General features: G+C 49.6%; 1 protein-coding gene across 4 annotated transcripts in view; it reads left to right on the forward strand.

Annotated features, from left to right (window-relative positions):
* Window positions 1–668: 668 nt before the first annotated feature.
* KHDRBS3 (KH RNA binding domain containing, signal transduction associated 3) overlaps window positions 669–18,038 on the forward strand; it is a 191,106-nt gene continuing 173,736 nt past the window's right edge. Inside the window, exon 1 of one of the 4 annotated variants that reach the window (XM_043601837.1) lies at window positions 669–828. In XM_043601837.1, coding sequence (XP_043457772.1) covers window positions 741–828 — 88 coding nt within the window. In that variant the 5' untranslated portion in view covers window positions 669–740. Of the gene's footprint in view, window positions 829–6,371; window positions 6,536–18,038 lie in introns of those variants that run through there. The other 3 variants (XM_043601838.1, XR_006300628.1, XM_043601836.1) reach the window with 3 other exon arrangements.

Here is an 18,038-nt window from a genome sequence, read left to right on the forward strand (position 1 = left end):
CTCTCTCCCGGCCGGGCCCCTGACCCTCCTCCGGGGAGCGCTCGCCGGGTGACCTTGGGCGAGCCGCGCGACCTCTCCGGGCCTCAGTTTCCCGGCGTCCGCGTCGGGCCGCGCCGGCACCGCACAGCCGGGCTCCCCCGCGCCCCCCGGGGCCGGAGGAGAGCGCGCGGCGGGCGGGAGGCGCCGGGACGCCCTTCCCCGCGGACTGCCGCGCAGCAGGGGGCGGGCCCCCACCCCCCCGGAGGCGGCGGGCGGGGCGGGGCGGGGGGCGCGGGCGCGGCGCGCAGGCGCAGGCGCGGCGGGCGGGGCGGCGGGCCGGGCGCTCGGCGCGGCCGCTCGGAGAGCGCGGGGCGGCGCGCGGCGTGCGGGTCGCGGCTGAGCTGGGGCGCGGGCGCCGGCTGGCGGGGCTCGCCCGGGACTGCCTCAGGCTCGCCGAGCGCGCCGCCGGCCCGGCCCGAGGGCCCGCCTGACCGCGCCGGCCCGCGCCCGCTCCTGCTCGGCCCGCTGCGGGGCCGCGGGGGCCGCGTCCGGGAGACAGCGGCCGCCAGCGCGGGGCACTCGGCGGCCACCCCCGCCCCGTGCCGCCGCCTGGCCGACCTCCGGGCTTGGCTCTGCCGCGCCCCGGCCGCGGCTTCTGGCCCGGGTTGCGCGCCGCTGGGGCGCGGGCGGGGTCGGGGGGCGCGGGGCCGCCGCTGCTCGCCCGCCGCGCGTCGGCGTCCCGGGCCCGGCGGCCGGCGAGCATGGAGGAGAAGTACCTGCCGGAGCTGATGGCGGAGAAGGACTCCCTGGACCCCTCCTTCACGCACGCTCTGCGGCTGGTGAACCAAGGTGAGGGCGCACGCCGGCCGGTCGGCCGGCCGTTAACTGTAGCCCGCGGCCGTTGGGGCCGGGGGAGTGGCGGCCGGGGCGGCTCGGGGACGGGGGAGGCTCGGGATCGGGTGGAAATGCGGGGGCGCTGGGGAGGCGGACCTGTGGGGCTGGCTGGAAGCAGAGCTGGGGAGGCGGGAGGGGACCCAGGTAGCAATCCGGGGGGGCGTTTGGGTGGGGACCTGGGGGAATACGGGACACCCGGGGGAAAGCGAGATGTGTGTGCCTTTGGGAGACGCGGCCGGGGCGGGGGGGCAGAAGGCTGGGGCGCTCGGACGAGACTGGAAGATCTTTGGGGACTCGAGGATACCCGAGGTAAACTTGTGGGTGGGGGACGGCGAACATCTGGGGGCTTTGGTGGGGCGGGGGTTGAATTATCTCATCGGAGGGGAGTTTGTGAGGGATTCGGGCATCCTCGTGTGTTTGGTCTGTCCGGGGAGCTGGAGAAAGAGCTGGAGCAAAATGGAAGGATTGGAGGGGATGAAATGCACAAAAGGTGAAGGGAACAGGTGCCTGTATTGTTAGTGAAGTTTGAGGACCTTGGGGGAGGTTTGGGGTCAGACCCCAAGCGTTTCCGAGAAGGACCCAGCGGTCTTAGTGGCAGAGCCCAGTTCCTGTCTGTCTCGTTTTTTCTCCAGTGCCCAGGTTATCCGTACCCTGGCAGGGTGGTCTGCTCTCCCTGGAGGTGGGCAGCTCCTGCCCAGGCTTGCAGGCTGGCCCTTGGTGGGGAGGGGTTGGTAGGGGCCCACGCAAGAGCCCCCTTCTTGGCTCGCCTGTCTTCTCTTTGGGACGCTCTGGGTGGGTCACCCTCACTGGAGGCTGGTTAGGAGTTCAGAAGACCAGACGAGGAGTCTTTGCTGCCTATGCCGTTTTAGCGCTGCTTCCGCCAGTCCAGGGTGTGAACAGCCCTGGGAAGCAGAGGGCACCGGGATCCAGGGGCATATGGAGGCGCGCCTACCCAGGACAGGATTTCCTGGCTTGTTCTTCCTTGAGCTTCCTGAGTGATCTGGGATGGACGGTAAATGGAGCCTTCCTTCCCGGGAGCAGTCCTCGGGTCCTTCTGTATTTGTTACCCATGTTTCAGATGAAGATGGGCTTGGGGGCTACTGGTGTGCTGCTTCTCTGGGTGATGGCAGAAACATTACCTGGTCAGATCTGTTCCCTTTTGCAGGAATCACTCCGTGCAGTGACAGTTTGTGGTTTCCGAGTTAAATCGGGTCTGCTGATCTTAATGCTGGCCCTGGCTCTTTTATTGTTGGAAGTGAAAGAAGAGGCAGACATATTCTATTTGTATATCGATATCTATATTTTTGAACAGCAGCCTCCAGCATTTGCCTGTTTCAGCCGGTTCTGCAGACAGAGTAGGGTGTGTTGTTAGTGGGGAGACTCCGTGTCTCCAAGAATGTAAGCACGCATGCTGTCTGAATTGTGGAACAGAAATCGGTTTACGGACCTCTCCCATTTTATTTTAATTGCAGGCTTATTTTTTATTTCTTTAGTAAAACGGGCTTGTGAAAAAGTAATGGGCTTACATTCTTAAATTAGGGAAAAGGAATTTTAAGCTTACTCCGAGGCTCTTCTGAACAGTTCTGCAGTTAGGTTTGCACTGCTTTATGATTTACATATATCTTTTGTTGCCTGCTGGGCTGTCATTTCTGTGAAAGAAATTTCTCTGTACGTTGTGTGAGATCAGTGGCATTAGAAATAGTCTGGATTGTGGAGTCAAGTGCATTTTTCTTAAAAAAGAAGCCGAATCAAAGTTATGTGGTGCTCAATTAAGGAAACAGCTGAAGTACAAGTGTAATGAGTTATCTTATTTTGAAAGTCAGAATTTTTTTTTTTTTTTTTTTTTTTTTTACCTCCGTGCCATGTTGCCATAGTACTGTGTTGCTAAAACCATACATTCAAAATTCTTTTGGTGTTTTGTGTTTTTACTAGTGTCAGTGGCTTCTGGTTACTTGAAATAGATACTGGACAGTGTTCCCGTTTAGTATTTTTGTAGATGTTAAACCCGATCACCTTACTTTTCCATACAAAAAGTAATTTGTGTAAGGACTACATTTCTCACAGCGAACAGTTACATGAAGGAAGGAAAAGGTGATACTCAAGATGCTGTTATTACTGTTAATTTAGACTACTTGAGACGAAAATGTTTTCCTCTTAAATCATAAGCTGATATCCAGAATGCAAAGCCTTATCATTTAAAGTATTAATTATGCTCAATTATGTAACTTCAGAATTACAAGTGCACCTCTAAAATAGTGTCTTACATCTGAATTTGAATGGTTATTAGAAAACTTTGATTTTGAATCTGATAACCATCTTGTTATTGGCTATAGAAAAGCATTTTTATTCATATTTAGCGATTTTATTGACTGTTTGCCTCTGAAAGAAACTATTTCTTTTCAGAGTTTATTCTGTATCTCGATGCTGGAATTAGGCTTCCGGCACCAACTTGTACCGTGACGACGGTCAGCACTGAACCCGATACCTTATGTTTGCATAGCGTGTTGAAGTTTCCAAGGCTCTTTAAGGTACACGCTGATGCCGTTCAGTTCCTTTCTCACACTTGGACTCTTGTGAGGCTGACATTGACATCTCCGTTTTTCTGGGGAGGCGGCTGCGGAACCCAACTATGCAAGTTTGTGGGCAGCTGAGATCTAATTTGAACTCAGGTCTCCTGTCTCTTAAGGCCATTGTTCTTGCTATTTGTGCCTTCTTGCAAAGATAGAATACAACACACGCTAATTTAAAACCCTGTAGAGATCAATGTAATTAATATGCTCTTTTCTGGTGGACTTACCTTGATTTTTATAAAAAAAAGTTTCTTTTGATACTTATCTAGTGGTCTGTTTGAAGAAACAAACATGTATAGTAGGTTTATCTATCCTACAGGATTTTAGTGCTCCGGCCAAGAGGCACTTTGAATTAAAGCCCTCCTGTGACCAGTTTATTACTTTAGTAATCAACACATTATGATAATGAAACCGTTTATAAATGAGATGTTGCCATTTTTAAAAAATTCAGTAGTTGTAAACATTGATCAGCCTCCTCGCTGAATTATTTTTTTCTAATAATCTGTAAGTAAGAACTTGAGCTGGGATGGCCTCAAGATCTACGCTCCTGTGCTAATGGAAGTCAGCTTTTATACCTTTTCCAGGCTTGCGTGTCACGGTGAGCATTAGTTGCTGACTTTTATTTTCTTAGGCTAACTGGCTCTCCTTCCCCCTACCCTGTAAATACTGAGCACTGTTGTTTCTCTACCAAATGTAATGGGTGATGTTTACTTGATGTTAAAATCAAATCAAAGAAGATAGGCTTTGGTATGTCTCTCCCCATTTCCCGAGCCCCCTGGAAGGAATTGACATTGTCTGTTTCTTGCCAGGGAGGTTAATTGGAGATGAAAGTAGCGTTCCGTGTTTTGTATTATATTTGCTAGTAGGGGATGTGCTGACTCTTACTAAAAAACATCTTTAGAAATGTCTTATGCATTATAATTTCATCCAGTTCTCTGGTACTGCTTTGGATGGCTTTCAATCCAAGCCAAGTAACCATTAAATAAGATTACATAACCCTGTATTTTTAATTATCTGATATAATATATGGATTGGTGGCTGGTTCGCTGCCAAGTTATATTTAGTGGTTGGTTACAAGAGGAAGCGGAGCAAAGGAGTCAAGATGAAGGTGGTCTGTTTGTGTCCGGATTGATAAAATTCTCTGTTGGTATTTCAAGATGGTAATTTTTCATATGGCATCCATTTCTCTGATATTAGTGCTCTTAGCATCACTCAGGATGTACGTGAGGGGTAAAAACACATGAAGGGAGGATCGTTACTTAGCCCCACATGCTTCTCTTTGTTCAACAAAACCCTGATGGCTTGAGGTGTCATTTGTGGTGACCCTCCCCCCCCCCCTTTTTAGAAACTGTTTGCAGTTCGCTTGAATGTTGTCAGACGTGTAGAGTAAGAGAGACAAATGAGAATGGAGATTGCAGACTTATATTTGGAAGTGGTGTGTGAGTTTCTGTTTCATCCAAAGGAGGGTGTGGTTTTTAGTTTTTAATTGTTTTTCTTAGAGGCTTTTCAGAGTTCTCGTTTGTTTTTTTAGGCAAACCATTTCTGAATTTCCTGTAGTGTGTTATGATTCGGAGCGATCCAGCAATTGTGAGTTACAGTGTTTTGGTATCTGGTCATTAGTGGCATGTTTCCTGAGAACCTGCCAGGTCCTTGTGCCGGGTCCTGGAGGTAGCGAGGGGAGAAAACAGACTCTGCTGCTGAGAAACGAGCACTCTCATATGTCTTAATTTGAGAGTGAGTTTCAAGTGCATAGATGCCCTCCTTTTTAACTGGGGAACGTCTTCAACTCTCCTTCAGAAGTACTGAGTGACTAGATGGTTTAACTCAGTCAGCCTAGGGACATTTTCGAGGCTCTTCTCTGTGCCCCGTCTTGTCTGCCATCTGAATACTGGTAACAACCCAGAAGTGTAGACGTTAGCAGCCCAACGTTTCAGTTGTAGAAACTGAGACTCCCAGCGACTGAAATGACTTACTCCGGGTGACATGCTTGCAAAATGCCCACGCGAAGGTGCAAGCAGTGTCGTTCTTTCCGGGACCTCACTGGCCCACAGAGGTACCGGGGCAGGCTGGGACGGCCGTTAGTAATGGTGCCGGAACTGAAAGATTCTATAGCATCTGTTCTTGTACCTCACCCTGGGAATTTCTGCTCTAGGGTATCTCCTGTGACCACATCCCTTACCCACCCCCCCGCCCCATCTGCCCCATGGATCCAGATTGCCCATTTTGTCCCAGAGCAGCCAGTGCTTATGGTGCTTACATCTCTGATGGTGTCCTCATCGGCACAACACATCATTGCGACCTCCGTCTTCTTGGGACACTCCCGTCTTTCCGACCTGAGCACCTCCCGTAACTCTCGGCACCTGGCTCCTGCAGCCTCCCACCCCGCGTTGTGTCAGCGTTGTGTTTTAATATTCCTGGAGGTGGGAGACTCAGAAAGTGTTGAGCAGTGGGTTCCTTAAAGGACAGCTGAAAGGGGCAGGGATGAAGTCTGGACCGGCCCCAGGGACACAAACCAAAGAGGCGCTAAGTGAGATGCAGCCGGGAGCCAGCACAAGGCCCCAGTGCCCTTTCGTGGGTGGGGTAGAACCGTAGGGGGTCCTTCTCTGGGAGTTAATGAGATGTTAGCAGATCCACTTTGAATCAGATGTTTATTTACTTTTCTTCTTCTTAAGCAATTGATTAAGCCAGTGTGCTCCAATACAGTTAGCTCTCCTTGCCTAAATTCCTGTGTGAAATTTCTTCTGACGGGTTAAAAAGCGGAAACTTGAAGCCCTGGGACCATGGCAGACTCCCGCCCTCTTACCTGAAGGAGGTGGTCCACACTAGCAGCGGGCGGGCAGACACCCACGTGCAGAGAGCGGCTGGGACTTCGGATGGATCGGGCGTCGGCAGCCGCTCTGGCATCACAGGACCCTTTAGCTGGTCGTCATCTTCCCACCGAATGAGGATAAAGTGGTTTACATTTTTTACCAAAAAATAGAAGTGTTCCTTAGCGTTGGGGATGATGATTATGATGCAAGCTGCCAAACTGAGGGCCTCCGTGCCAGGTGCTTCCTGTGCATTATCTCCAGTCCCCACAAAGATCTCGCAAGGTAGGTGGTTTTATGCCCTGCCTGCCTCTTTTGTTTTTTTCAAATGGCGCGTCTGAGTCTCAGAAATGTGAAGTAGCTTGCCCAGTGAAGGTGCACAATTTTAAATAGTCAGGCTGCAATTTTAAATCTAGTCTGTGGGGTTTTGATAGGCTACTTTACTAAAAGAGATAAAAGGACAGAGGTCGACATTGTTTTCAAATAAAAGTTTTATTGTAGTAGAAGCCAGTTAGGGATTTCCTTTGGCAGTGGGAGATTTTAAGAAACGGTCCCCTAAAGTGTGCTTTACCGCAAAGGCTGTTCACTTTCTTCCTGTGTTCTCCAGCAGCACTTTTCAGCCTTTAGTGGGCATTGAAGGCAAGGATTTTTAGTTGTGTGTCCCAGCGGTCAAAGAGAAAATAGGAAAACTTTCAGTGTAGAAAGTGACTAAGTCGAATTTCGTTTTTATTTTTTTAAGTTTATTTATTTATTTTGAGAGCGAGAGAATCCCAAGCAGGCTCACACTGTCAGTGCAGAGCCCGATGTGGGGCTCGAACTCACGAACCATGAGATCATGACCTGAACCGAAATCAAGAGTCAGATGCTTAACCAACCGGGCCAGCCAGGTGCCCCTAAATCAGATTCTTGAGAAAGCTCTGTGGGTCTTTAAGGAACCTCTCAGAGGCACGGAGCTCTTTGTATTTTAATTCTGTATCATAGGAACAATTGGTTGAAAGTATGATAGCAGACATTTTTAGTCAGTTTGTGGTATGTGTAGAAATTCTCCATTTTCTAAAAACAGGCTCAAAAAGCGAGGGAAAAAGAGTGCCAAGAACGTAAGAGAACATATTCCACCGACAATGGTTTTGGCTCTGGGATGGAGGTGGGATGGGGGTGGGGAGGATGTTTGAATAACCTCGCCTTGCGATTGCTAATAGTAGTAGTTACCATTTATCAAGAGGTTTTTTCTGGGTTAGAAGCTTTATGTCCATTGTTTCATTTAATTTTTCTAACAGTGTTAAAAGAGTAAATCGGTTTACTTGCTTTTACAGGTGAGAGAAGTGAGGGCATTGCAGGACAAATAATTGCCTAAGGTCAGACAGCTAAGTGGCAAGCCGAGATTTAAATCCTTACCTGCCTACCTCCAGGACACTAGACACTTTACCTGGGAGCACCAGGTAGAGGTGCATTTTCATCTTTGACTTCCATGGAAATTCTCTGTCATGCAGCTCTGAAAATTAAGTGCTCGGTATTGGGCCAGTGGTCTGTGAGGACGGCAGAGTGCATGCTGTCCAGAGGGACACACAGCGGCCTGACAAAACGGGGCAGAAACTTTGTGACCCGTGGCGGCATGGCAGGTGTGGTGGGTGGCATTTATAGGGGAAAGGGTGTTACTTAACAAGGGAGGAGCTGCTACAGAAGGAGCCTCAGTTTCCTGTCTGTAAAATGGGAGCACCTATACCTCCTTTGTAGGGCTGTTCTAGACATGAGATAAGTACAGTGCCTAACACATAGCAGGTGCTTAATAAATGTTGCCTGCTAGTTTTAGGCAATAGCCTGAGACCACGTGTGCGTGCTGGGTCACTTTTCAGATGTAAAACGTGTAATAACCGTCTAGATTTAATTCTCGGGGTGATTTTTTTGTTATTAGAATGAGTGTAGTTTTAAAATCTAGAAAAAATAGACTCATTCTTAGGAAGCTTATTTAGTGATAACCCTGTGCAAAGTTAGCGCTCTGATTTTGATGGTGCTGTTCAAGGTTCTGTGGCACCAGAAGCGTCAATGAGCAAATGAAGCCTCCCTAAACGGCTTTGTGACTGCCCACATTAAAACGTAGCTGGACCCTCAGCAGCTCCTCTCCACCAGCACAAGATCTTTTACCCTGGATTGGGCAGCTGGACATTTCCATATTTTTTTTGCCCATCAGCCCCGGCGGCTATTTTAAGGACTTTAGAAGTAGTGTTCGTGGCGCATCACCGATGTTCTTCGTGGTATGATAAAGAGCATGCGGAAGTGAGAGCGCCCTTTCTGATGCACGTGTTACAGGGGCGGGGGTCGCTGTTGTTTCCAGCTCTCCTGGACATCCCAACGGAGGGGAGCAGGGGCAGTTTGCACGGGCGTCCCTGTCCCGCGGTCGGCACTTGTGCTCTGCTCCGGCTCCACTAGATGGCGCTGCGCACAGCTGGTTACCCCTGGTCCCGCCGGTAGCTACTCGGAACCGGGCTTGATGGTCCGCAGGCCGGCGTTGCTTTCGATACCCCTGTATCGGCATCAGCCTTTCACAGTTCTGATTTTAAGAGGCGCACCCTGTGGCTGTCCTCAGTATTCGCCGAGAACCATGACTGCCGTTCCGTGGGCACCTCCCGAGTGCTTCGGGTGTGCCAGGGGCTGCTGCCGGGTCCTTTTTCACACGTTACCTGGTTAACCCTGGCGACCTCTGGCAGGTTGCTCTGTGCTCGCTGTGCAGGTGAACGGACACAGGTTACAGGGATTCAGAGCTCGTGCAAGGTCACGGGAGAGGGCTCACTATGCCCTACAGAAAAATTATCTCCAAAGCGTTGAACTGAAAACTTTATTCAAGGTAAGTGTTAGGATAGTCTGATTTATGGCTGTTGGCCATAAATTTGTTTGTTCTGTGGGGGAAATTATAGTCCTGTTATTTGCATTGGAGCCGATGAGTCAAAATCTTCCATTTGTGTGAGGAAGCAAACCGTAGTAACCAAAGCTTTGTCAGCTGGTGTGGAAACGTCTGCTTCCTCCTGGGTAAGGGGCTGACCAGGTCCAGGTACAAAACCCGGGAGGAATTTTGGACAAAGACACGATTACAAATTTAGTAATTTTAGCAGAGCGGAATACTGGAAAGAGGCCACGGGACTTCAGAAACGTATCCTGAGGTTTCTTTCATTTTGTCCGTTTATTCAACTAATATTTGTTAAGTACCTGACCTGTTAAATTGAACTGTGTGTTCTGGGCCAGTTACTTCCATGTCTACACTGGCAGTAATGCCTGCCTCATAGGTCACTAAGGTGGAAAGACAATGATTTTATAGGTATTTACTTTCATTCTAAGTTTTTGACATACAGGACATATTTGTCACATCTAATATGAGATCACTGCACATTTATGTTTCTCATCCTCATGTCATATCTTTTATATCTGACTTTCCTACATCAGTTCTCGGTTATCTACCGGTGCAGTAGAGTATCTGCTGGCCGTTTTTACAGGGCCGGCTTTCTCCTCCCACCTCGTGCCTCCTCTGCTCCTGGCCTTGAGTTTGGATGTGCTCGGCATACTGTAAACAGAGCCGAGTCCTGAGAGAGGTCCCTTTCACCTCCCGTTTGCCTAACCAGCGCGTGCCTGCTGCTGACTGAAAATGCTGGGACGAGGTTCAGACTGTTTGGTAACAAGGAGAGGCTGAGGACAGTTCTCAGTCACACAGGTTTGAGCCGCTTCTTTGTGTTGTGACCTTGGATTCGTGAACCGTGCTCAGCCTCAGTTTCCATGACTATAAAATGGTTGTTGAAAAAAAGGAAGCCTGCTTGGAGTCTTTGTGTGATGAGATGTATAGTGTCATGCCTGGTAGGTACTAAGCGTGGGGTAAACAGCTGCTCCCGCCTTCATCATCATCATCATCATCATCATCATCATCATCACCATCACCACCACCGCCACCACCACCACCACCACCATCACGGTCTTCAGTCTTCGTCATTTGTCAAGCAGTCTGCAGTCCGGGGAGGAGAGATAAACACGTAGAGGGAACGGTTCCAAGAGTGTGTTCGGTAGGAGAATGCAGAGAGGTTTTCGGGGCTCAGAATGACTTCAGCTCATCATGGGGCCAGGGCGAGTCCTCTTCGAAGAGGGCTTGGCTGGACACCGAACCCATCACAGGTGGGAAAGGGACTCGGTCAGCGACACAGACCCTTTCCGATCCCCGCACGTAATTCTTAGCTCCAGGCTCCCCTATGTTTCCGTCGCACCTAGTATTCCTGTTGGCGCTTTGTGGTTATTTGCTTATCTCTCTTCTCTCCCCCTCCCGTTGTTAAGACCTTCATTTCTTATTCTAGGCATTGAAAACTTTTATTTGGAAACAGTTTTAAAATAAAAGAGTTGAAAATATAGTGCTAAGGCGTCCCGTACGCCCGTTTGTCTGGATTCCCCAGTTGTTAACGCTTTCCCACATCTGCTTTCCCATCGTCCCCGTGTATTTACGTATGTTCCTGGCTCGTTGGGGAGTAAGGTGCCCACGTTATCTCCCCTTGCCCCTAAAAGTCCACCTTAGCGTGGATTTTCTCTTACGTAACTGCAGTTCTGGAGGAGAGTGATCACATTTAGGAAGTCGATCGTTGTTTCATACGACTGTCTCGTCTGCAGTCCGCGCGCCACTCTTGCCGTGCTTCCCATTTGGTCTTGGAGAGGATCCAGTTCAAGACCCGAGAGTGCATTCAGCTGTTTAGTGTCTTTTGGTCTCTCACTTTGGAAGAGCAGCTGCGTCTTCCTTTACCTTTTATGCCGTGCGTGTTTGATTACCACAGAGACCAGGTTTCTGTGGGTTGTCCGCCTGGGTTGTCCATTTCCTTAATATCCGGTTCACGTGCTTCCGCTTCCGCAGGAATCCCCCTGAGGCGATGGTGTGTCCTGCTCGGCACCTCCTATTGGGAGGCGCACGGTGTCGGGGTCACGTTGTCCTGTGACCGACGATACAGGTTTGATTACTTGGTTAAGGTCCTGCCAGCTGTCTCCACTGCAAAGATATTATTTTCCTTTTGTAAGGAAATTAGTATTTTTTTTTTTAATTTTTTTTTTTCAATGTTTTTTATTTTATTTTTGGGACAGAGAGAGACAGAGCATGAACGGGGGAGGGGCAGAGAGAGAGGGAGACACAGAATCGGAAACAGGCTCCAGGCTCCGAGCCATCAGCCCAGAGCCTGACGCGGGGCTCGAACTCACAGACGGCGAGATCGTGACCTGGCTGAAGTCGGACGCCTAACCGACTGCGCCACCCAGGCGCCCCGGAAATTAGTATTTTTGTGAGGAGACACTTGTAAATACTCTGTTCCTCATTGTAAACTCTTCCTCACAGATTTTAGCGTCCATTAACGTTTGTTAACCTGAATTATTACTATGCTAGTTGTAAGATGGAGATTTTTTTTTTTTTAATTTTATTTATTTTGAGAGAGAGACACCGCGCACGCACGCACGAACATTGGATGGGCACAGAGGGGGAGAGAATCCCAAGCAGGCTTCATGCTTTCAGCCCAGAGCCCGATGCGGGGCTTGAACCTATGAACTGTGAGGTCGTGACCTGAGCCGAAATTAAGAGTCGGACGCTTAGCTGACTGAGCCACCCAGGTGCCCCTAAAGTGGCGATTTTCTAATTCAGTCATTCCATCTACATTGATTGGTTGACATTCTACCTGAGGGAACGTGTTCATTTTTTTCTTTCCTTCTTCCTCCTCTCCCTCCCTCCGTCATCTGTCTGTATAATTTCAGGGATTCTTCTTTGATTCAACTGGTCATAATCCTTTGCTAATCGTTATATAAATTGGCAATTAAATTGTCCCAGATTTGGCCATTGGGAGGCCCTTTATCGTGGCTCCTGGGTCTCATTGAAAGGAGCATCCCATATGCCTTTTGAATATTTTTTTTAAACCCCTTAACAGCATTTTGTTCCAGGCACATCTTGTACTTGCCGTGCCGCAGCTCTAAAATTAGCCATTTCTTCCAAGGTGCCTAGTTTCTTATGGTGTGGAATGGTCTTTAAACATCAAAATCTGGAGCGGACTACTGGTGTATCATTGCTGCTGGGCCCTTTCACTGGACAGAGTGGTTGATGATGTGTCTGCAGGTGTATCGCCATTGTCTTCGCGTGAGACTCGGAGTAGGCCTGTAGACTGACTGCAAGTGGACAGAAGCGAATGTTCCGTGGGCTGTACATTCCACTCAACTTGCTGTTGCGGCAGAAAAGCAGCCAGAGACAGCATGGACACGAATGATTACGATTGTGTCCTCGCAACGCTATTTTGTGATACGCGTAGTGTGCTGGCTTCGGCCGTGGGCGTTAGTCTGCCTGTCCTTCCTCGTTCCCAGCTACTGGAGAGCAGGGACCAGGCCGTATCTCTCTTTTGCGATACCGCCCACCATAAGGGCGCTGTCAAAACTCTTTGGATGAGTTAATTAATGATAATTGTTAGACCACTCATTCCTCTTACGTGGATCTTTTAGATACAGATTTCTTATGGCTTACCGATTTGTTGAGGTCCTCATTTGCAAGATCCGAGTCTTTTAAACACCCGATGTGCACAATATGCAAAGTAATAATAAGAAAAAATAATTTCATAAAACTCCTGAGGGTGTTTATGTTGTCATGATAACATGGCTACCTTTTTTTCTTTTTTTAAACTTTTTTTTAATGATTATTTTTGAGAGTGAGAGAGAGAGAGAGAGGGAGACAGGGGCAGAGACAGGGAGACACAGAATCAGAAGCAGACTCTAGGCTCCGAGCTGTCAGACAGAGCCCGACATGGGCTCGAACTTACGAACCGCGAGATCACGACCTGAACCAGAGTCGGACACTTAACCGACTGACCCACCGAGGTGCCTTCATGGCTACCTTTTTCTTAATAAAGTCCTATCTCAAGGCATAGCTGTAACGTGCAGGCATTACATAGGGCCCCTGCTCTGGTCTAGCATAACTCTGTTCTGTGTAGTCTTTAGCTGAAAGGCAGAACTTCAGCACCGATCAATTGGGTGAAAAATCTCAAAAAATACTCCTTTTATTGTCTGAGAATAGGTTTATTTCTTCACAATTTTCTTTATGTAATTATTTCTCTGATTTATTCAAAAAAGGATTTGGTTATAGCAGTGATGAATGGATTTTATCAGGGAGTGAACCCAGTCTCGGAGAAAAGTATGTCATTAGGAAGGACCACCTGTTGTCGATGCACAGTGACAATGATCCAGGTAATGTGGGACACCGAGAAAACCCAGGCACCAAGGTATTGCGAACAGCAGCGGTGTAAGCATAAAGATGTAAATCAAGTCAATTTAAAGTGTCCTTGATGACTCTAAAAGAAATCAGACTTTTAGTTATTGCTTACATTTTTTTTTTTTTTTAATTCTCCAAATTCAAAAGTCAGTAGTCAGCGTGTTGGTGAGTGGTTGTTGTGTTTGTGAGTGGTTGTTGTGTTGGCTGGCTGGCTGATTGTTTATCAGAAAAGCATGAAGTGGTGCTCAGTCCTTTCTCTAGAAATCAAGAAGGTGGTATTAAAGTTCTGTGTCCCAGAACAGCTCATGGTTCTGTGGAAAGTCCTGGTCCGGTGGTGAAGGGGGTCCTGAGCAAGTCTCCTGCCCGCACTTGGCTTTTCTCTGCCAGGTCCTGAGGTGCCTCACAAGATTTTGATTTGGTTAATGAGTTTTACTGCTTTTTGTTTTGTTGTTTTTTTTTTGTTTTGAATGTTTATTATTTTGAGAGAGAGAGAGAGAGAGAGAGAGAGAGAGAGAGAGAGAGAGAGAATCCCAAGCAGGCTTCATGCTGCCAGTGCAGAAGCGCAGAGCCTGACACGGGACTCGAACTCACAGCCCTGGGATCATGATCTGAGCTGAAATCAACCAAGAGGCCAACACTTCAAGGACTAAGCCACCCAAGAGCCCCTGTTTTGTTGTTTTTAAGTATGGAAAGAACCTTCCTGAGGAAGCTACAGCTCGGTGTCTGTGCGTCTCTCACATACTCAGAGACACGTGAAGCAAGGACTGTCTGCACTTTGGACGCTGCCCATCGTGTAGTTTACCATCAGTTCAGAACAGATAGGACACCAAACCCCCTGCCCTAGGTCCACAATGACTTGGAAGAACACGGCGACTGAAAAACTAAAAGTCATGTGTCTTAATGGTGAATTGACTGTATTCTGTATTACTATACTTTGTTTTGTTTCCTTCTCGACCCTGCCAGGGTCTTGCTCATAAATGGTGAAGAGGTGTGTTCCTTTTGGTGGTAGGAAGTTCGGTGAGCCTCAGTTTATCCACCTATAGAATGATCCCGAGGGAGTTGTGTGACGGACGTGCCTGGCATCTTGTGGTCACGCGGAGGCGGTCACCTCCTCCAGAGTTCTTCCGGCCGGCGTGCACGTGTCCGTCGTTCGTGGAGCCCAGCTCAGGCCGTGTACTTGTGGAAGCGTGCACGTAGCAGGCTGCGTGTGAACTCTCCGCCAGAGCCCCGTGTTACTTCCAGGAAAGGGGTCCGAGCGGCACAGAGCGTCCGGGCCGGGCGAGACGGCCCGCGAGCAGCACCTTCTGCTGATGAGACCTCCGGGTTTACCCCTGGGGGAGGCCCGTGTCCGGCTCGCGGGGGCCCCGGGAGGGGACCGGCGGGCCGTGCGTGTCTCCACGGCCTTTCCCGCGGGGCCGGAAGGGTGTTCGCTTCTTGCCCGGGGCGGACGCGGCCCCGCGGGGAACACAGGCGGCCGGCCGGCGGCGAGCGCTGCCGCGGCAAAGACCAGCGCGGGGGCCTGTGACACCACCTAGGGGTGGGGAGCCCACCGGGGAGGGCGACGGACCGGCTGTGACCCCTGGTGCGGCGGGAGTCCGTCTCGTCGCCCGCCACCGTGGCGTCTGCGCAGACGTGGACTGGCTGCCGGAGGGAGCGCCATTGGGCCCGTGCCCCCCCCCCCCGCCCCCCCCCGCGTGTCCCCACGCCCGCTCCACGCCCCTCCCCCCTCTTTGCAGCCCTGCTTGCGTGTATCACGCTCCAGAGGCCAACGACCCGTTGGGAGTTCTTTCTCCCACCAGAGTCCGGCTTCCTTCAGGCAAGGAGACGTGACTCGCTATGTTCGATTCCTGCTCTGGTGACCAGCGCGGTGCCTGGGAGATCGTTGCTTCTCGCTGGTGTTTGCAGAGTGAAGAGTCGGTTGGTCTCAGATTCTTCTCTGCGTTAGGGCAATGGATTCATGACCTCGGGGTGCTTTGTGGAAGGAACATGGAGAAAGAGTGTTCTCATCTTATTTGAGTTCCCAGCGACTGATTTTGAGAGACCTGCTACTTCTCGGGCCATCATGGCAGGCGTGTGCGCCCTGGCAGTGTGGGCACCGGCCTTGGGTCTGAGACTCAGACTCTGTCATTTAAGAATTACTGAACTTGGGTGCAGACCTTTACCTCTCCAAACTCAGTTCCTTAGTTTGTCAGAGCAGGCACCATACTGCCCACCTGCCAGGCTAGGCTTCTTGCGAGGATTCAGTTGTGTTTTGTTTTGTTTTTGAAAATTTTTTTTATTTTTGAGAGAGAGACAAAGAGAGTGCGAGCAGGGGAGGGGTAGAGAGCAAGGAAGACACAGAATCTGAAGCAGGCTCTGGGCTCTGTGCTGTCAGCACAGAGCCGGATGCAGGGCTCGAACTCACAGACTGCGAGATCATGACCTGAGCCGAGGTCGGACGTTTAACCAACTGAGCCGCCCAGGCGCCCCATGCGGATTTAGTGACACACCTCAAGACTGCAGAACGGAGACTCCAGGCTGCTGGATCTCTAGTGCTGAGAATAGTCAGAATAGCGCCTAACACACAGTAGGCGCTCAGTGTTGGTTGGATGAATAATACACGTGAAAGCAGCTTCTCTTGGTCTCGAGTATAAAGTAAAAGCAGGAATGTATTGACAAGCAGGGGAGCAGGATAGGCAGGGACTAGAATGTGCAGGGCCAGTAGACAGGGGAGGAGTAAGAATGTATTTTAAATTTGGAGCATGATTGGACGGATCTAATGCTGGAGAAGGACACGGTCAGCTACGTGTTTTAGAAAGATCATTTAGGATGTTGAACGACACAGGTTTAAAAGCGTTTGAGTTCTGTGAGTTGAGAATTGTATGTAGTATTCCTAGACATCTGACTAAGAGTGCATGACCATGTATTTGAAGCGTTGGTGGAGGAGATCCCCTGGGGAGAGCGCAGAATCAAAAGAGAAAAGGACAAAGGGACCCTTGTGGCCCTTTCAGCACTGGAGTCTTGGGCAAAGGAGAAGAATCCCTTTGTTGTTTCCTTTTCTTCATAAAGGGTGTGAGTCCATCAGTGTAAACTATACTTGAAACTGTGTGTTTTAAAAGCTTTTTGTGTGCGCATGTGTGATGCATATCTTTTCAAATAGGAATCTTAAAGTTTGTCACCGCTCGTGATGCTTAAGCAAAACAGGATCTCTGTAAGCTTCTTCAACTCTGAGCTGATCACAGTTTGGTTCAGGGAGCTTAGGGAGGGTGGTGGCACAGCCAGGCTCTTGCGGGCTTGTCTGCGCACAAGGCCTACTGCCTCCTCCCAGCAAATCTTGCCCACCACAAGTCTTCCAGACGACTGTTGAGTTGGCTCACACTTTCCCAATAGAGTTTAACGTAAGTGAAATGCGTTGTGCCTTTCAATTCTCACCAGCAAATGCCTGTCGTAATTGCTTCTTTCTTTGCAAAAGTATTGGTTAGTGTTGCTGCCTCGCAGTCCATCCGGAAGGTGAATCCTGAGCCCGGCCTCAGAGGGTTCCCTGGGGATGTATGCGGAGGGCGCAGACACCATCCTGGGCAAACGTAGACTTTTACTCTTGGCACGGAGACTGCAACAGACTGCAACAGACGGCCCCACCGCCTCTCCTCTAGGGCTTAGGGGCGGAGCGGACTCCTTGTCTGCCTCCTGCTGCCCTCCCCTTAGGTTGGACCCTAGTTCTTGTTTGGTCCCTCGAACGGGTGGTTGTGACCTCATCCAAAAAGGGTAGAACTGTTTGGGCTTTCTTCTTGCAATAGCCACGTGGTAAAAATGGGCCAAAAGTAAGTTCCAGGAGAAAAGCCTGGTAAGGTCCCCTCATCGGAGGATACTTTTGGTCTCTTGTCTGCTTGCCCCCGGAGGGGTCACTTCCTAGTGCTTGGACCCAGGGGGGTGGCCCAGACGAGTCCATTGGACCACAGTTCTTTCTCACTGGTGGTGACGTTTCAGTGTTTGGGAAGACGGTGAGGGTCCTTGGTGTCCTCCAGAGATTTGGGTGTGTCACTGACACTTTGTTTTTCAGCTCCTTTGCCTGCAGACCATACTAGGAATTAAGGGAGCGTCAGGTGCCAGTTCACAGTCTCATAGTTCACTTAATTTCATTTTACAGTTGTCACTTCCTACTCGAGTAACCCTTTCCCAAAATAGTTTTGCCGTCTGTTTGAAAAATATCAATAATAAACTTTTCTAAGTACCTTGATTTGGGCTTCTTGTTTGGAGCAAATATTGGCCTCCACGGTTATCACCTAGAAGTCAAAGAAGCAGTGTTTCTTCCGCTTGAACAAAAATCACAATATGCAGAATAGGTTTCAAACCATAAACTTTGCCTTGAAATTTAACATACAGAGTGCTGGAAGCCAGTATGCCCAAGGGGAATATGCACCGTGTCTTGCTTAGTTTGGAGTCATAAAGGCTTCTCTTGAGTTGGCTGCTGCTTTTAACACCAGGTACTTCTATGCAGTGGCTCATATCTTAATTGTGTTATTTAACACCATCGTTCCGAAACAGTAATGAGTCAGTTTA

The sequence above is a fragment of the Prionailurus bengalensis genome, chromosome F2 (assembly GCF_016509475.1).
Source record: "Prionailurus bengalensis isolate Pbe53 chromosome F2, Fcat_Pben_1.1_paternal_pri, whole genome shotgun sequence".
Taxonomy (NCBI): Eukaryota; Metazoa; Chordata; class Mammalia; order Carnivora; family Felidae; genus Prionailurus; species Prionailurus bengalensis.